Source organism: Pelodiscus sinensis, chromosome 3 (genome assembly GCF_049634645.1).
Source record: "Pelodiscus sinensis isolate JC-2024 chromosome 3, ASM4963464v1, whole genome shotgun sequence".
Lineage (NCBI taxonomy): Eukaryota > Metazoa > Chordata > Testudines > Trionychidae > Pelodiscus > Pelodiscus sinensis.
This window is the reverse complement of record NC_134713.1, coordinates 167,391,225-167,408,006: the sequence shown is the minus strand read 5'-3', so window position 1 is coordinate 167,408,006 and position 16,782 is coordinate 167,391,225. Positions and strand designations below refer to the sequence as shown.

At 40.9% G+C, this 16,782-nt stretch overlaps 1 protein-coding gene across 2 annotated transcripts in view; it reads right to left on the bottom strand.

Annotated features, from left to right (window-relative positions):
- Positions 1 to 16,782, bottom strand: part of THADA (THADA armadillo repeat containing) — a 308,025-nt gene that overhangs the window by 1,804 nt on the left and 289,439 nt on the right. For both annotated transcript variants that reach the window (XM_075925431.1, XM_075925430.1), the window contains one exon: positions 1,828 to 1,994. In XM_075925431.1, the coding sequence (XP_075781546.1) occupies positions 1,828 to 1,994 (167 nt within the window). The remainder of the gene's footprint in view (positions 1 to 1,827; positions 1,995 to 16,782) is intronic.

Sequence of the window (16,782 nt, the reverse complement as noted above, 5' to 3'; positions counted from 1 at the left end):
ACTAAATATTATTTCTTTTCTATTCTGTGAGGGTAAGAATTCAGATACAAATCTTCAGTTTATTCAAAGATTTGGAAAGCACAAAACAAAACAAAGTTTCCTAGTATGTTAATGACATTTTATCTCCAGAAATCACATTTTTAATGACAACTTTTATTTTTGAAATAGTGAAGTGAAAAAAGCCTAAATAATATGTCCATGTCAGGGAGTGCCCAATTAGCTTGCCTTCCACTGTGATGTTGTCTTATACTATACAGTGGCCTCTTTAATCAGCATGGTAATTGGGGATATCATGGAACTTTGAAGTGGATTAAATAAAAAAGGAAAATTACATCAGTCAAAGAAACAGTAGGGGCTCGTCTACACTGGCCCCTTTTCCGGAAGGGGCATGTAAATTTCACCTATCGTAGTAGGGAAATCCGCGGGGGATTTAAATATCCCCCGCGGCATTTAAATAAAAATGTCCGCCGCTTTTTTCCGGCTTTTAAAAAAGCCGGAAAAGAGCGTCTACACTGGCCCCGATCCTCCGGAAAAAGCGCCCTTTTCCAGAGGCTCTTATTCCTACTTTGAAGTAGGAATAAGAGCCTCCGGAAAAGGGCGCTTTTTCCGGAGGATCGGGGCCAGTGTAGACGCTCTTTTCCGGCTTTTTTAAAAGCCGGAAAAAAGCGGCGGACATTTTTATTTAAATGCCGCGGGGGATATTTAAATCCCCCGCGGATTTCCCTACTACGATAGGTGAAATTTACATGCCCCTTCCGGAAAAGGGGCCAGTGTAGACGTAGCCTAGTAGAATATCAAAAAGACATACCTAAACCAAATACTTAAAAAACGTTTAATAAGACATTTGAATGGTCATTTTTTATCATGTCAGTTATCAGCCAATGTTTCAAAAATATAGCTGTTGCCACTACTACCAGTTTACTTTACAGTACAGGCAGTCCCCGGGTTACGTACAAGATAGGGACTGTAGGTTTGTTCTTAAGTTGAATTTGTATGTAAGTCGGAACTGGTACATGTTGTAGGGGAAACTCTAGCCAAACATTTCTCCAGAGCTCAGTTTTATTCTCCCACACCTCAGTTCCCTCAGTCCTTTATTCTCAAGCTGAGGTGTCTGCTGAGAAAAGCCGCTCCACGTCTCCCTGGTCTGCTGGAGGGGGGGAGAAGGGGGGCGCTAGCTTCGCGTCTCCCTGGTCTGCTGGGGGGAAGCAGCTAGTGCGGGGTTGCCTCATCCCGTTTGTAAGTAGGGATCCGATGTAAGTTGGATCCATGTAACCCGGGGACTGCCTGTATTATATTAATATTTCATGGCCTTTCAAAAGCAAGTTAGCACCTAACACCATGCAATATTAAGTTCGATAGGCTCAATCCTGCAAACTTTTGTTTATGCAAATAGTCCTACTGAAGTCAATGGTTTAAATGAGTGAGGATGATTAATGTGCATAACACTTTGAGTGTTTATTCAAGAATATAACACAATTTTGAAAACCCTGGAAAAACTTGCAAGAAACAAACGGAGAGTAGCAGGAGTAAGGGCTGAGACTTCAGGGATGCTGAGCATCTATCTATAAACAGTTATTAACTTAAATCAGTGTACACATGATCAGCATCTCTGAAAATCAGTTGGATGGCAACTGATATGTTACAATAACCCATGAAGCTCATTATACTTGTTTTAAAAAGAGTTTTAGTGTTGACATCAATGGGACTACTTATATGAGAATTTCAAGATTAGACTATTTATTTTAAACAGACTGTTGTCACTGTGAATGTTTCACTCTAAAGTTAAGTATGTTCCAATGTCAGAAATTAAGTAGTTACTAGAATTACCAGTGTTGTTGTCTCCAAATCTTTTTTTATATCATCCTCTCCCAGCAGCCACTCCAGTAAAACTCGGACACCAGCACTAGTTTGATTCCACTGCTGAAGCAGTTCACATAGTATGCCAAATGCTAAATCCAAGGCCATGGGTGCATTTACTACACGAAAGGCAAACTCTGTATAAATGGAGAACAATCAACATTCTGCATTAATAGTGGCAAATGAGCTCTCCTATGCATACAAAGATGCAAATGTACAGTCACAAGTAATAAGAAAGAAATACTTAGCCAACTGTGGGGGTTAAGCTCTTATTTCGAAATAGCACATGAAACACTTAACATACTTAAGATTAAAAATTACTATTGTGCAGATAGTAACATTCATATTATGGATCCAAGTATACAAACATGGCCTTTGTTTTCAGACAAGGTTATCATACTATTGTCTGTGACTGTATGTTAAGAGTAACAAAATGCTGCAATGTTTTAAATTACATCAAATGACACCTTAGATCTCAGTACTCACAGCATGTTAGTGGTATGCTTTTCAACCAAACCACCATACAAAAAAAAAAATCAGGTCACAAATATAGACAAAACAACAAAGCAAGAAAATTCAGGCCACATTTACATAAAAGTTTAAGGCATATCTAGCCAGAATTAAATACAGGTATTGCTAGCAGGATGTTAATATCATTTCCCTGGACGAATAAGAAATGGATGAATCATCATGCTGTAAACTGCACCCACAAGCTCTTGTCTACGCTACATTTCTCCTCTAGTTTTCCAGCTCATGCAAATTATGTTTTAATCACTGTGTTTTCTTGCTCTTGATGAGATCGGTTTAAATGCCAGCAACTTCCTAAAGCCTTGTCTACAACTCAGCCCCCATTGTTGCTATCAGCAGTAAGCTACACTATACTGGTAGCAACTTTGGGAATAAGGAGGAGAAATCCTAGTGCAGACACATTCCCTGACTAGAGCATGTTGTAAAACAGATTTTAACACGAGTCAATTTACATTCACCAGAGAAAAGCTGTTCATGCAAAAAACTTACTTTGAAAGTAATGCTATTCTCCAAGACACCTTTTTATGAGGACAAAGGAAGGTGGAATGATGTAATCACAGCTACCCAGAAAGTTAGTCACACTTACAGACTAGCACTGACTTCCTCTTTCTGAGGATTCATTTAACCTGATGAAGGATTGTTGAGATTAAAAATGAACAAAAATGCAGACAGAAAAAGACAAAACATTGGAAGCAACTCCCTCTGAGCTGCAGGCTGGATCTCTATTGTGTATTTTTCACTTATTTTATAGCTGATTTTTCACATATTTACAAGCTACTGTGGGCATAGGGAACTGACAGAAAAAGGAAGGGAGAAGGGGAATGATATAGGGCAAAGCTACTAAAACAGGCAAGAGACTGGTAATGTAAAACCATAGGAATGGCCATACTGGGTCAGATCAATGGTCCTTCTAGCCTAGAACTCTGTCTTTCTATAGTGGTTGGTGCCAAGTACTTCAGAGGGTGAACAGAAAAGGGCAATTAAGGTATTAATTGATCCATTCTCCTGTCATTCAGGCAGAATGTTTTAGGGACATTCAAAGCATCAGGTTGTGTCCCATATCCTTTGGCCAATAGCCAATGGATTGACCTAGCACATACTTACCCAATGCTCTGTGAAGGGAGAGAACAGGGATATAGGAAAGGGATGAAAGATAACAGAACAGCAACTTCTCCATTTTAGGATTTTAGAAGAAGTTAAACAGAGACCCAGTGAGCAGACAGAAGGAAGAGGGGTATATGTAGAGGGGTGGGAGAATGTGCATATGCACACTTGTTCATTTAGAGAGTGAATTTTTCAACTAAAAATAACAACACAAAAGCCATTTAAAAAAATCAATATTTTAAAACCAATTTTTATGAATATTTTGAGTCTTACTCATTCCTATCTTGAGGACTCTCCTTCTGCCCCACTACCCCAAGAATATGATTAAGTTCTGTGGCGATCTGGAAGCCTATTTTCACCACCTCTGCCTAAAGGAATATTTCCAACACACCCATGTACAACACACTGACCTTGCTGCTTCCCCCCTCTCCCCCCACCAATCCCACAAGAGGAAGGCTTCTATGTGGACCCCTACTAATGGTCGTAATGAGAGTCTTGATTTCGACATCGACTGCTTCCATAAACGTGCTTGAGCTGATATTGTCAGCAAACAACATATAAACTCAGTCATGAAGAACGCAATACTATACACAGCCTAAAAAAAATACTTCTAACATCATAATCAAAGAGGCTGACAAAAGGGGCGTTGTAGCCATCATGAACAGAACAGATTATGAACAGGAGGCAACCAGACAACTCACCAAAACTAAATTCCACAAGCCTCTCTTGTGATCCCACTAAAGAATACCAAGAAAACCCTGAAACGGCTGCTCATGAAGCTCCCTGATGCTGCTCAGGATCAAATTTATACTAACACCCCCCTCATCTCCGACCAGGAGTTTTCTATCTGCTACCCAAGATAAACAAACCTGGAAATCCCGGACAACCCATCATCCCAAGCATTGGCACACTTACAACAGGATTATCTGGCTATATCAACTTTCTCCTCAGACCCTATGCTACCAGCACTCTTAGCTACCTTCGAGACACCACCAACTTCCGGAGGAAACTACAAAAATCAGTAATCTACCTGAAAATACTATCCTGTCCACCATGAACGTTGAAGCTCTTTACACCAACTTTCCATATGAAGATGGATTACAGGCTATCAGGAACACCATCCCCGATGATAGCACTGCACAACTGATTACAGAGCTCTGTGACTTTGTGCTCACCTACAACTACTTCCAATTCCGTGACAATTTGTATCTTCAATTCAGTGGCACAGCCATGGGCACCCGCATGGCCCCACAATATGCCCAAGTCTTTATGGCTGACCTTGAACAACTTTTCCTCAGCTCTCGCCCCCTAAGGCCCTTACTCTACATCGATGAAATCTTCATCATATGGACCCATGGGAAAGAGACCCTTGAAGAATTTCACAGAGATTTCAACAACTTCACCCCATCATCAACCTCAGCCTGGATCAGTCCACATAAAAAATCCACTTCCTTGACACTACAGTACTATTAAATGATGAACAGATTTCCACCACCCTATTCCGGAAGCCTACCAACTGCTACACTTACCTTCATACCTCTAGCTTTCATGTCAGACATTTCCCAATCTACTGTATACAGCTAAGCCCTGAGATACAACCATATTTGCTCCAATCCCACAGACAGAGACAAACACCTACAGCCATGGTCACTAACCTGTCGATCGTGAGGCGTTCCGGCACCCTCACCTCCCATTTTCCCCCCACACCCGAGAAACCCCACTACCTACCTCTAGTGTAGTGATGCCATCCCGCGGGGTGGACGGAAGTCCTGGGTGAAGCCCGCGTCACTTCCGGGGGCTCCGGAAGTGCACAGATTGCTCCCCTCCCACAGCTCTGTCATGTGCTGGGGGAGGGGACGTCGGCTCCAGAAGAGGAGTTCAGCGGCTTCCCTAGGAGGGGTGAGTTGAGCGCAGGGATTTCCCTGCGCAGCAGGAGCGGGGGTCGGCCACGGGGTTTGGCCTGGGGAGGTTCCCGTGGGGGGTTGTCCACATGGTGGGAGGGGGGTTTGGTCCCAGGGCAGGCACCTGTGGGGTTTGGCCACACTGTGGGAGAGGAGGGGGCTGGCTTGGCCAGGCCATGCCGTGGGAGAGGGGTTTGGCCCCAGGACGGGTGCCCGTGGGGGTTTGGCCCCGCTGCAGGAGGGGGGAGGGTTGGCCCCGGGGCAGATACGCGTGGGGTTTCCCTGCACCGCGGCGGGGGAGGGAGGTGCTACAGAACTCCCCAGCTACAGAACTCTGTCCCCATTCCCATCCCCACTCCCCAAACTCTGTCCCCACTGGCACCCTGTCCCCAGCTGCAGAACCCTGTCCTCTGCCCTCCCAGCACCCTGTTCCCTCTCCCCTGCCCCTAGCCGCAGAACTCTGTCCCCACAAAATGTATAATTATAAATGCTTCATTTTAGATTTAAATAGCATAAATAAAAAACAGACCATTTATTTCATAACTATACACACGTGATTTTAATTTTATATATCGCATAATTTAAAAATAAATTTTTTATCAGAGTGTGTAAGTAAGGGCTGGGGATAGCAAGTGATGGACAGGAGGAGAATAGAGGGCGGGGCTTCCAGGAAGGGGCGGGGCGGTAGATCTTCACCTGTTCTGAGATTTAAAAAGTGATTTTGGGTGTAAAAAGATTGGAGACCACTGACTTACAGGATCTACATAGAGCAATCTTAAAACTGAAATACCCACCCAGAGAAGTGAAAAAACAGATTGACAGAGCCAAAAAGTACCCAGACATGAACTACTTCAAGACAGGACCAGAAGAGAAAACAACAGAATTCTACTTATAGTCCACAACTTAAACCCTTCCAATGCTTTATCAACAATCTACAACCTATCCTGGAAAATGACCCCTCACTCTCAAAGGCCTTGGGAGAAAGGCCAATTCTTGCTTACAGACAATCCCCTAGCCTCAAACAAATTCTTTCCAGTAGCCACTTCCATCATAATTATCCAGGAACCCACCCCTGCAATCAGCCTCGGTGCCAACTCTGCCCACACATCTATACCAGCAATTTCATCACTGGACCCAATGACATCAGCCATCAAATCAGAGGCTCATTTAACTGCACATCCACTAATGTGATCTATGCCATCAAATGCTAGCAATGCCCCACTGCAATGTATATTGGCCAAACTAGTCTCTATGGGAAAGAATTAATGGACACAAATCAGATATCCGAAAAGGCAACACACAAAAATCTGTTGAAGGACACTTTAATCTTCCTGGACACTCATTAAGGGATCTTCAAGTCACCATTTTGTTTCAGACCAATTCCACAAGCCAAATACACAGAGAAGGACTGGAACTTAACTTCATTCACAAGTTTAATTCTTATGAAAATGGTCTGAACCAGGATACAGGGTGGTTCACACACTATCTTCCACCTTTTAATGACTTAACCAAGCAACCTACCAAACAATCGAGGTTCTAATGCTTTTTAACAGCCTATTGTAGCTATTTGAACTATCTACTCACTGTCTCTTTTTCTTCCTCCCCTCTCCCTTTTTTTTCTTTCCCTATTTATTCTTGAATCTAGACTTCTTATACTCCGGTCATCTGAAGAAGTGGATTTTGCGCACAAAATCTCATGATACCATCTACATGTTTTGTTAGCCTTTAAGGTGCTACTAGACTATTTGCTGTTTTTTAATTTCAGAATAGTTAGGGTTGGCAACATGGGATTTAAATACGTCTCCTCCTGGGCTATGTCTACACTGGTGGGTTCTTGCACAAGAATAGCTGTTCTTGGGCAAGAATCCGCAGAGTGTCCACACTGCCCATCCGCTCTTGCGCAAGAAGATTTACAGTACGGTGTGGTAAGAGAGGGCTTCTTGCGCAAGAGCTACCCTCTTTTTTAACAGGGGAAAGCCCTCTTGCACAGGAGCTCTTGCACAAGAGGGCAATGTGGACGCTCAGCAGGGATTTCTTGTGCAAGAAAGCCCTATGGCTAAAATGGCCATCAGAGCTTTTTTGCGCAAGAGAGCGTCCACACTGCCATGGATGCTCTTGTGCAAAAGCACATCTAGCACATGGCAGTGTGGACGTTTTCTTGCACAAGACTTCTTGCACAAGAACCCTTGCGCAAGATGGTCTTGCGCAAGAAGGTCTTGCGCAAGAAGCCGCCAGTGTAGACATAGCCCTGTTGTTCTTTGGCAGGATCCGTGATACTAGGGACTAGAAAATAATTAAACTATAAGTTTGTTCATATTCCTAATTAACTCACAGAATTTAAGGCCAGAAGGGACCATTATGACCATATAGTCTGACCTTCTACACATTGTAGGCCACAGAACCTTGTCCACCCATTCCTTTAATAGACTCCTGGCTGAGTTACTGCATGATTTAAATTGTAAAGATTTTCAAGTTACAGAGAATCCATCATTTAGTTTAGTGTAAATTTGCAACTGATTTGTGCCCCATGCTCCAGGGGAAAGTGAAAATCCCACAGGGTCTCTGCCAATCTGACCTGTGGGAAAATTCTTTTACAACCCCAAATATGGAGGTTAGCTGGACCCTAAGCTTTTTGTTAAGACCCAAAAGCTAGAAAGAACCTGAAAAAGAATTCTCTTTAGTCATTCAGAGCTCTCCCCAACTATTGCTCCATGAAGGGCTGTTGGGGATATTTGTTATTAGCAGTCACAGACCAACGGTATATCATTGGAGGAAGTCTCATCCTATCATTCCCTTCATAAACTTCTCAAGTTCAGTCTGAAAGCGAATTAGGTTTTTTGATTCCACTGATCCCCACAGAAGACTGTTCCCCACAGAACTTTGATCGTTAGTAACCTCTGATTACTTTCATCATAGATATTTTGATGACCAATTTATATCCATTTGTTCTAATATCAACACCAGCATTTAACTTAAATATCTCTTCTCCCTCCTTGGTATTTATTTCTCTGATGTATTTAGAGACAGCAAGCATCAGCCCCTGTTTGGCTAGGCTCAACATGTCGAGCTGATTGAGTACTTTTTCATAATATAGGTTTTCCATTCCTCTGATCATATCTAGCAGCCTTTCTCTGCATCTGTCCCAATTTGAATTCATCTTTCTTGAATATGGGAGATCAGAATGGCACACAGTATTACAGATGATATTTCACCAATGCCTCATATCTATTTATATATTTTAGAAATGTGCGCCTGTGTTTGTCCATGAGTCCATTTGTTCAAGAACTCCTCCTAAACAATAAGAACTAGGACAACCAAATTTGGTTGAAGTTTCCTTTTACTGAAACTTAAAACAAGGGCAGAGTTTGGTTGTGCTAGGACAATGGGATGTGCATGGAATTTGATAGTTTCTCGTCAAATGGAAAAGGAATGGTCTGATAGGAGGAACAGTTACACTGTGGAATGATCACGGGGGGCAACAAGTGCCTCAGTGAGAAGCCACTAGCTGGCAGCACCCAACAGCCTGGCCTGCCCCGGGGAGCAGCTGCCATCTGCTGCACGGCCCCCCACCGACTCTGGGCTGGGCCTAGAAAGTGCCAGCAGGAAGCCTGTGTGGCCCCTCTGTCCCTGGACCGGATTTGGGGAGCATCAGTGGGAGGCTTGCATGGCCCCCCTCCTACTCCCGGGCAGGGCCCACAATGAAGCCATTAGCTGGGGTATGTTCCCCCCATACACTCCAGAGAGAAGTTGGCAGCCAGGGTGTGCAGCACCACTCCTGCCCTGAGGTCTTCTAGTAATGGTACTAACACACTTTTCTGTCTTTATTGGATAAACCTTGCCTGAGGTATCCTAGGATTGTATTAGCTTTTTTCACAGCCACATCAGTGACTCATAATTACCCACTGGTAGCACACCCCTAGCACTGATGTTGATCACTTCTTTTTGGGATTGATAACATATCCAATTGCATAAATTCAATCAATCTATCTTTTCTTTACTCTCTTACCCCAAGACGGCATATGTTCTAATATACTAATTAACTGAACTATTAACTTTAATAATTACAGACATAGATGTACAGGAACAAGATTGTTGAAATGTTTTTGCTGTTATTTTATTCCATCACTCATCTGTATCATTTCTAAAACTGAGATCATTGGTACACATAGCAACTTCACTCCAATACCTATGAAAATTAGAACCTGAAAATCAAGCACAGAGTAGGTCAATGACTAAATATGTGTAAAATGCTTTGAACATGAATAGAACTAATAAATGCTAAGTAAAAGGACAATAGTTGATGTTATATGCATGCATCAAGAAGAATACAACTCTCTTTATAGGTAACTTAAAAGAATGTACATTGTTTTCACTGAACCTTTTAATGTTTATAGGCAATTGACAAATATCACTGATTTCAATTATCATTGTACTATATATTTCTGATATTGTGTTCATAATTCAGAGTAATGTGAAAGTAGAGTCCTAATGAAAGTCATTTAATGGCGCAGTATTATAAGCCTCTTGCATTGTAAACAACATTGTTCAGAAATGACTATCATTCAGATATTTTATAGTTATATAGATAGTCAAATTATTACTACTAATGGAAACAAAACATCAGGAGTTGACTCTGAGGAGTGCAAGAGGCTACTAATGAACATACCAAACAATACAAGCATTCCATAATGGGCAGGACAGACTCATTTATGGTTGCAGTATTGAAATGATCACTCATCAGTTCTCAAAACATGCAAAAATGTCAGCCATGAAGAAGATTAGTATTTTGTTAAATAAAGCCACTTCACTGGTTGAAATGCGCAGAATGCACTATGCTTTAAAGTAGTAGGCACAAACTAAAGCATAAGAATTAATAATACCACTTGAAATGAAAAGCAGAAGATTAAAATAAGGTAGTGGATTTTTTTTCTATGTTCAAGAAATAAATTTTCATAAAGGCAGAGGGATAAATACTATGATCTTCTTTGTTGATCCATCCATGGAAGAATTAGACCTCCCACAGATCACAAAACCTTTGATAATGCCAGATGTGAACATTTCTCCTGGTAGCCTATCATGTATCCTCCAAATTAACTCTTTTAAAAAATTTGAATTATACTGAGAATAGTAAAAAATCATTGAGTACAGCGGAATAAAGAATATGTACCAAGAATGATAAAATACAAACAAAATAAAAAGGCAGGAAACAGAGTTTGAGAACAAAGATTAAAAACTAGATATCCATGTCTACAAATGGTTTACTGATTGGTTTTACATACATAATTGTCAAACAATAATTTAGCTTTAGTTTATAGAATACTGCAAGTTATACAAGACAATTTTTTATTCAATACAAATATAGTTAGAACTAATTAGTTCAGCATGTAAAGCTCAGTATTAAAATCCTGTTGGGAGAGTACAAACAACAATATTGTGTTTTCCAATAGCAATAATACATTTTAGAAGGAGGAATGAGGAATAATTCTCTAACAAATTAAAGGAGGAATTTTAGGTAGATGAATACAATAAATCAAAGCTGGAATTTAGCCAATTTTACTTTTTGTAAGAAGTGCCATGGGATTTGGATAGGTAGGTAGATACGTGGTTATTATGTCCTCATAGTAACTCAGTGTCTCACAAATGTCCTGTGAAACAAAATAATATTTTCCATTCTCATTTTATTGAACCATACACAGGGAGACTGAATTAGTGAGGTTCACATAGTGAAACTATAGCAAAACTGAGGATTGAATCCAGATATCCTAAGTCTCATGTAAATACTTAAACACAATATGATTCAAACCTCTCTTTTTAGTTTATGAAAGATCAGGTTTTCAGTTTAACATCTTATCCCAAAAATTACAGCTTCAGCAACACAATGTTCCCTCAGACCATGTTGGTGCATTGATTCAGTAATCACAAAGGAAAGTATCAACTACTGATTCACTAATAGCACTTTTTGCGGCATCCTAAGTTTGATTTGTAGCTCTTCTCTAAGTGCCGAACAGGGCTAACTCTACTTTCATTATATAACTTGAAGTCACACCTCGGTTTAGTATGGCTGAAGACAAACTTTCATCTAATATTTTGTGTGTGTACGTATTACAAAATATGCAAAATGAAAAATTCCATTGATCTAGTGGACCAGGGAAGAGAGTCTGGAATGCTTCAGCACAATTTTACAGCCATGCAATATAAACAGAGAACCTGATTACATGAAGCTCTTTTCCAGGTCTTCCAGATGTGGATATAGGAAGAGAGAATGAAAATATGAACATTTGTAAGATGAGAGAAGAATAATACCCAAATTACAGAACAAGGAGGAGGTAAAAACCAAAGGTGGTCCTTAGCCCTGACCTATTCTTCAGAGTCACTACTTCAGCCTGGATGGATGGATGGAAGAAAGAGACATACTGAGAAGGGGGGGGGGGGTGGGGAGAGGGAGAGAGAATGACTAACTTTTGTCTTAGAACCCTCAGAATGTTGGCATGGAAATGTTTGAAAATGTGCTAAGTTTACTGCACTCTATGATTTCGAATCCATTTATAAATTAGGAATTTCCCTTTTTTAAATGACCAGTTATGTAAAATCTATTCAATATGCAGATTTCTTTTATAACATTTAATACAATCAAAGGAGATTACATCATTTTAGTCCTCTAGAGAAATATCTTTCCCCATATTACATATCTCATCTGGTTTCTATTTTATTACCTGAATTTCTGGTTTGTAGCTGTACCTGTTCATAACTTTCTAAGAGAGGCCTTTCCTTGACATTAAGTTTAAAAAAAAATCAAAGTAAAACAATATTTAAAAACAATATGCTCAAAACTTGTTGGAGGCTCTTTTTTGCTAGTCTTGGTCTACAAATCTCATTTTACAAAGTTCACAACTTAGTTCCTGTGCACAACTTAGTTCCTGTGCAGTAAATAATTACCTGAAATACTTTCTTGAGTCAAATCACCAGCCAAACAAAAATATATTTATTACTTTACTACTTGAAACTCCCTCGTAGAACATGGAAGAAAAAAAATCTTACAATTCTCACAGCAGCAGCAGATAGATGTCTGAAGTATTAAAAATATTACCCTCCACATACCAGTGTTGATTTGAAAAGGATTTTGCAGAGACCAGAAATTCTGGAGGGGATGAACTTAGGACATTTACCATTTGTCTTTATTACTGTTCACAAAGAAAACTGTACCTTTGTAGTCAGCAGAAAATCAATACTTTCCATGTGCAACTGGCTACTATAACTATGTATTAAAGAGAAGCTTGGAGAACCTCAAAGATTCTGAAAATGAACAACATTTTTATTCACCTATGTGTTCTAAATTTAGAACAGAATAAGGATGCAAGTTAATATGGCCTGGTTACTGAAATAGAGAAACAGTGGCAAAATTAACACAGTTTAAGAGACAAATTACAATTAAAATTAAATGCATGCCTAAGAACCTGGCTATTTTGCTATTCCACTTAAAGCTGCTCCTTTTTTCTGTGAGGCTATGTCTACTCTATGGCTTTTGCCGGAAGAGACAATGCAAATGAAGCCCCAATTAGCATTTTGTCACACTTCATTTGCATAATCTATTCCGAGCCGTTTTTGCGCAAAAACAAGCAGTGTGGCCGTGACCATTTTGGCGCAAGATCCCTATACCCAAGGGAGGCATAAGGATCTTGTGCAAAAGGAAACGTCCACACTGCTTGTTTTTGCACAAAAACAGCTCGGAATAGATTATGCAAATGAAGCGCAACAAAATGCTAATCAGCACTTCATTTCCATTGCCTCTTCTGGCAAAAGCCTTAGCGTAGACAAAGCTTGAGTGAGAAACTCTTCTTGCCAAACACAAGCCATGAAATGCCTTTTAATAAAAGTAACTATTTCATTTTTATTTCATTAAAAAGGACACTGGTCATTATGTCAGTCACACATGGACCCAAAACAGATAAAGGAAACCAATTGCTACTTGAAAGCTGGTTTATAACATCAGTGACCAGTTTCTGTCCCGCAGCTTTATCTATGTCCTTTGTGCTCTCCAGGTGAAGTTAAGGGAATGGAAGAGAGACATTCCCAAGTGGGAAGGAATCCCCAGCAAGGTTTCCATCAAACAGCTCTGATGACACCTGCAGCCCTTGACATATGGTATGGATAGGAGGGTCCAGGCCATGGGTAGAGCACAATAAACTCTGGCAGGGCAGGCTCCTTTGGGGCCACATTCAGCCAGCAAGCTGAAAGCAGCCCCTTAGGTTTAAGCGACTCTAAGGCCACATCTATAGCAGGAATGCTTTACTGTTTTAAGGATATTGGAATACTATGCCAGCAAAGCACTCTTAGGTGGATCCAGCTTATGCCAATGAAAGCCCAGCTGTGCCAGTATAGCTTCTCCCCTCCCCGCACTGAAATAAAACACACTATACTGGTAAAAGCACAGCTTTCCAGTGTAGCAGCATGTATCCTAGTGGTCCTGGGTGGCACAGCTTTAATGGTCAGGAATCACACGCCCGACTGACACAGTAATAGAGAGGTAGCCATGTTAGTTTTTCCTTTTGTTTTTGCAAGATCAGACTATGTAGCACTTTAAAGACTAACAAGATGGTTTAATAGGTGATGAGTTTTCGTGGACCAGACCCACTTCCTCAGATCATATTCTGGAAGAGAATTGGCATGACCATATATACCAAAAGAATACAATGAAAAAAGTGTTTTCTTATGGTTGATGGATTTCCATTCCATTGTATTCCTTTGGTATATATTGTATTATATGGCATACAGGCAGTCCCCGAGTTACACGGATCCGACTTATGTTGGATCCGCACTTACGAACGGGGCTCTCTCGCCCCGGAGCTCGCAGGCAGCGGGACAGCCCAGAGCGCAGCGGTCCCGCCACCTCAACCTCCGGGGCGAGAAAAGCTGCTCCGGGTGCCCCTGGTCTGCTGGGGACCGTCTCCAGCAGACCAGGGACACCGGGAGCAAAGCCGGGGAGGCGGAGGGGTCCCGCGCCTCTGAGGCTTTGCTCTAGCAAAGCCTCAGAGGCGCGGCACCCCGCTGCCGCTGCCGCTTTGCTCCCGGTGCCCCTGGTCTGCTGGGGGGGGGGGGGGGCGCAGCTAGTGCGCCCCCCCCCCCCCCCCAGCAGACCTGGCTTTTGTTGTGGACCCTGGGGTAGAGCAGCTGGGGTGCTGCCGGGTCCTGCAGGGACCTACCTGGCAGCCCAGCTGTTCTGTCCCAGGCTTGAGATTCAGCCGCTGTTGAAACTGATCAGTGGCTGATTCCAGGAAGCTGGGGGCAGAGCAATTCTGCCTCCAGCTTCCTGTAGTCAGCCCCTGGTCAGTTTCAGCAGCAGCAGCTGAATCTGGGGCCAGTTCCGACTTACATACAAATTCAACTTAAGAACAAAGCTATAGTCCCTATCTTGTACATAACCCGGAGACTGCCTGTATATTTTATGGTATATATTGTATTCCATTCCATTGTATTCCTTTGGTATATATGGTCATGCTAATTCTCTTCCAGAATATGACTACTAGTCCTCATCCAATCTTTGAAGGACGAACTAATTTTAATTCATTCAATTGATCCACTCTTCCACTGTAATTAATGGAACTGCATTCTATCCCAAGTAGTTCCTTTATACAGATGAAGAACTGGTGTTGTTCAATAAGTTTAAGTACAGCTTAGATGATGATGAACCAGTGTTAAAATGAAATGTGGAAATATCAGGACAAAGTCACAGTTAGTCATGAGTGCCTACGGAATGTAATCCTCTGACTGGAAAAAGATGACAACTGGGAGGAACTTAGGGATGTCATCAATTAACCCAGGAGTAGTCAATAAAAAAACGGCAGCCTGCAGCATTAGTCCCTGGCAGGTCACCACCGCTATGTTTATCTGCCTCGACAGACTGGAGTGGCCCTCTGCCCTGGGATCCCGTTTAAGCGATTAACCTGTTAAACATAATATTCCTAGAGCTATCTGTGCTCTTCCCAAGAGGAAACAGAAACATATAGCACTCAGGCAAAAGCACTTAGCTGTTGATTTGAAGTATTACCTCTTCCCTGCTTCACCCTACCAATAAATACTGGTAAGGTAATCACAGGTTTCAGTTTGCTAGTACTTTGACCTTCTCAATTATTCTGGCATAAAGTCTGAAATTGTAAATAAACTTTATTAATTAGGTGTTTTGGTATTTTTGTAAAATGTGCATATCATTGTTACATATTTTTAAATGTAAATACAGGTGCAACTTTTTGTATTTTAAGGTTTGTGTACTATCTGGATCTTCACTCTAGGTACACACAATACTCCCTCTAATTTTTCCATCTGCGTGTGGAATAAATTTAATGTGCACAGAGGCATGTGCACCACAAATAGAAACACTTGCTGTCAGACAGATTTCTCTGTTTCTCAGAGTAGCAACACAATATGTTTAGTAAACTTAGTATCAATTCAGAGGACACATTCTCAGAAATGTTCCAACTGCTGCATGATTTGTTGAGGCTGTGTATGCCTAGTTTAACTACATATGAATGCATGTATACTACACAATTTGTAATGCCTTTCAACAACATTTCTACTTCTGTTTGTTAACACTTGTGTTAGAGAGTAAGGATACATTGTGATTCAGGAACATGACTGGAAATCAGTGAATAAGAGCTGCTAGGTGCTCAATACTTGAAAGTCAGGCCACTTTTTGAGATACTTATGGAATTAGGAGTCTAACTTTAAACATCTTTTTTTTTAAATTGTGATAATAGAGTCTAACAAGACTATTTTGGGAATGAGGGAGGGAAGAAGGGTTGGCTTAGTTTGATTTGTTTGTGTGTGATTTTATAATACTAAAAATATAAGCCTAAAATATAATTGTGGTATTCAATGCCAAACTGAAATAGGAGGCCTTGTTGTGTGTCTATGCATGAGAGAGAATAAGAATGTAATTAACATACTAAATGAAAAAAATGAATGAGGGTTTATTGGTGCTGGTAATAAGATATTGTAAGCCTTACCTCTCCTGTGATCTCGCCAAGTGTTTAAGTTAATTTAGACCTCCACTAAAGTATTTCTGTTAACACTTTCATCTTACCATTGGGAATTATTTATAAAATAAGTTTTCCACTGCTAGCATAACAAGGTGATCATTAACATAGAACAGATCATGCCAAACGAACAAAATTAAAAACATGCAAAGGTGCCACCACAGTGGTAGAAGAAGCAATTGCCATAAATAGTTTTGGCCATCAAAATTGTCTCAACATAGTGTTACTCTTTTAAATCTGATAATCAAAACCACGTCACAAAAATTCAGACAATATATTTGCAGTTAACTTTTTAGTCTGTTCTTGCCAAAGATTTTTTACTTGATTTCCTTATACATGATAAGTCAATTTGCTCAACAAAG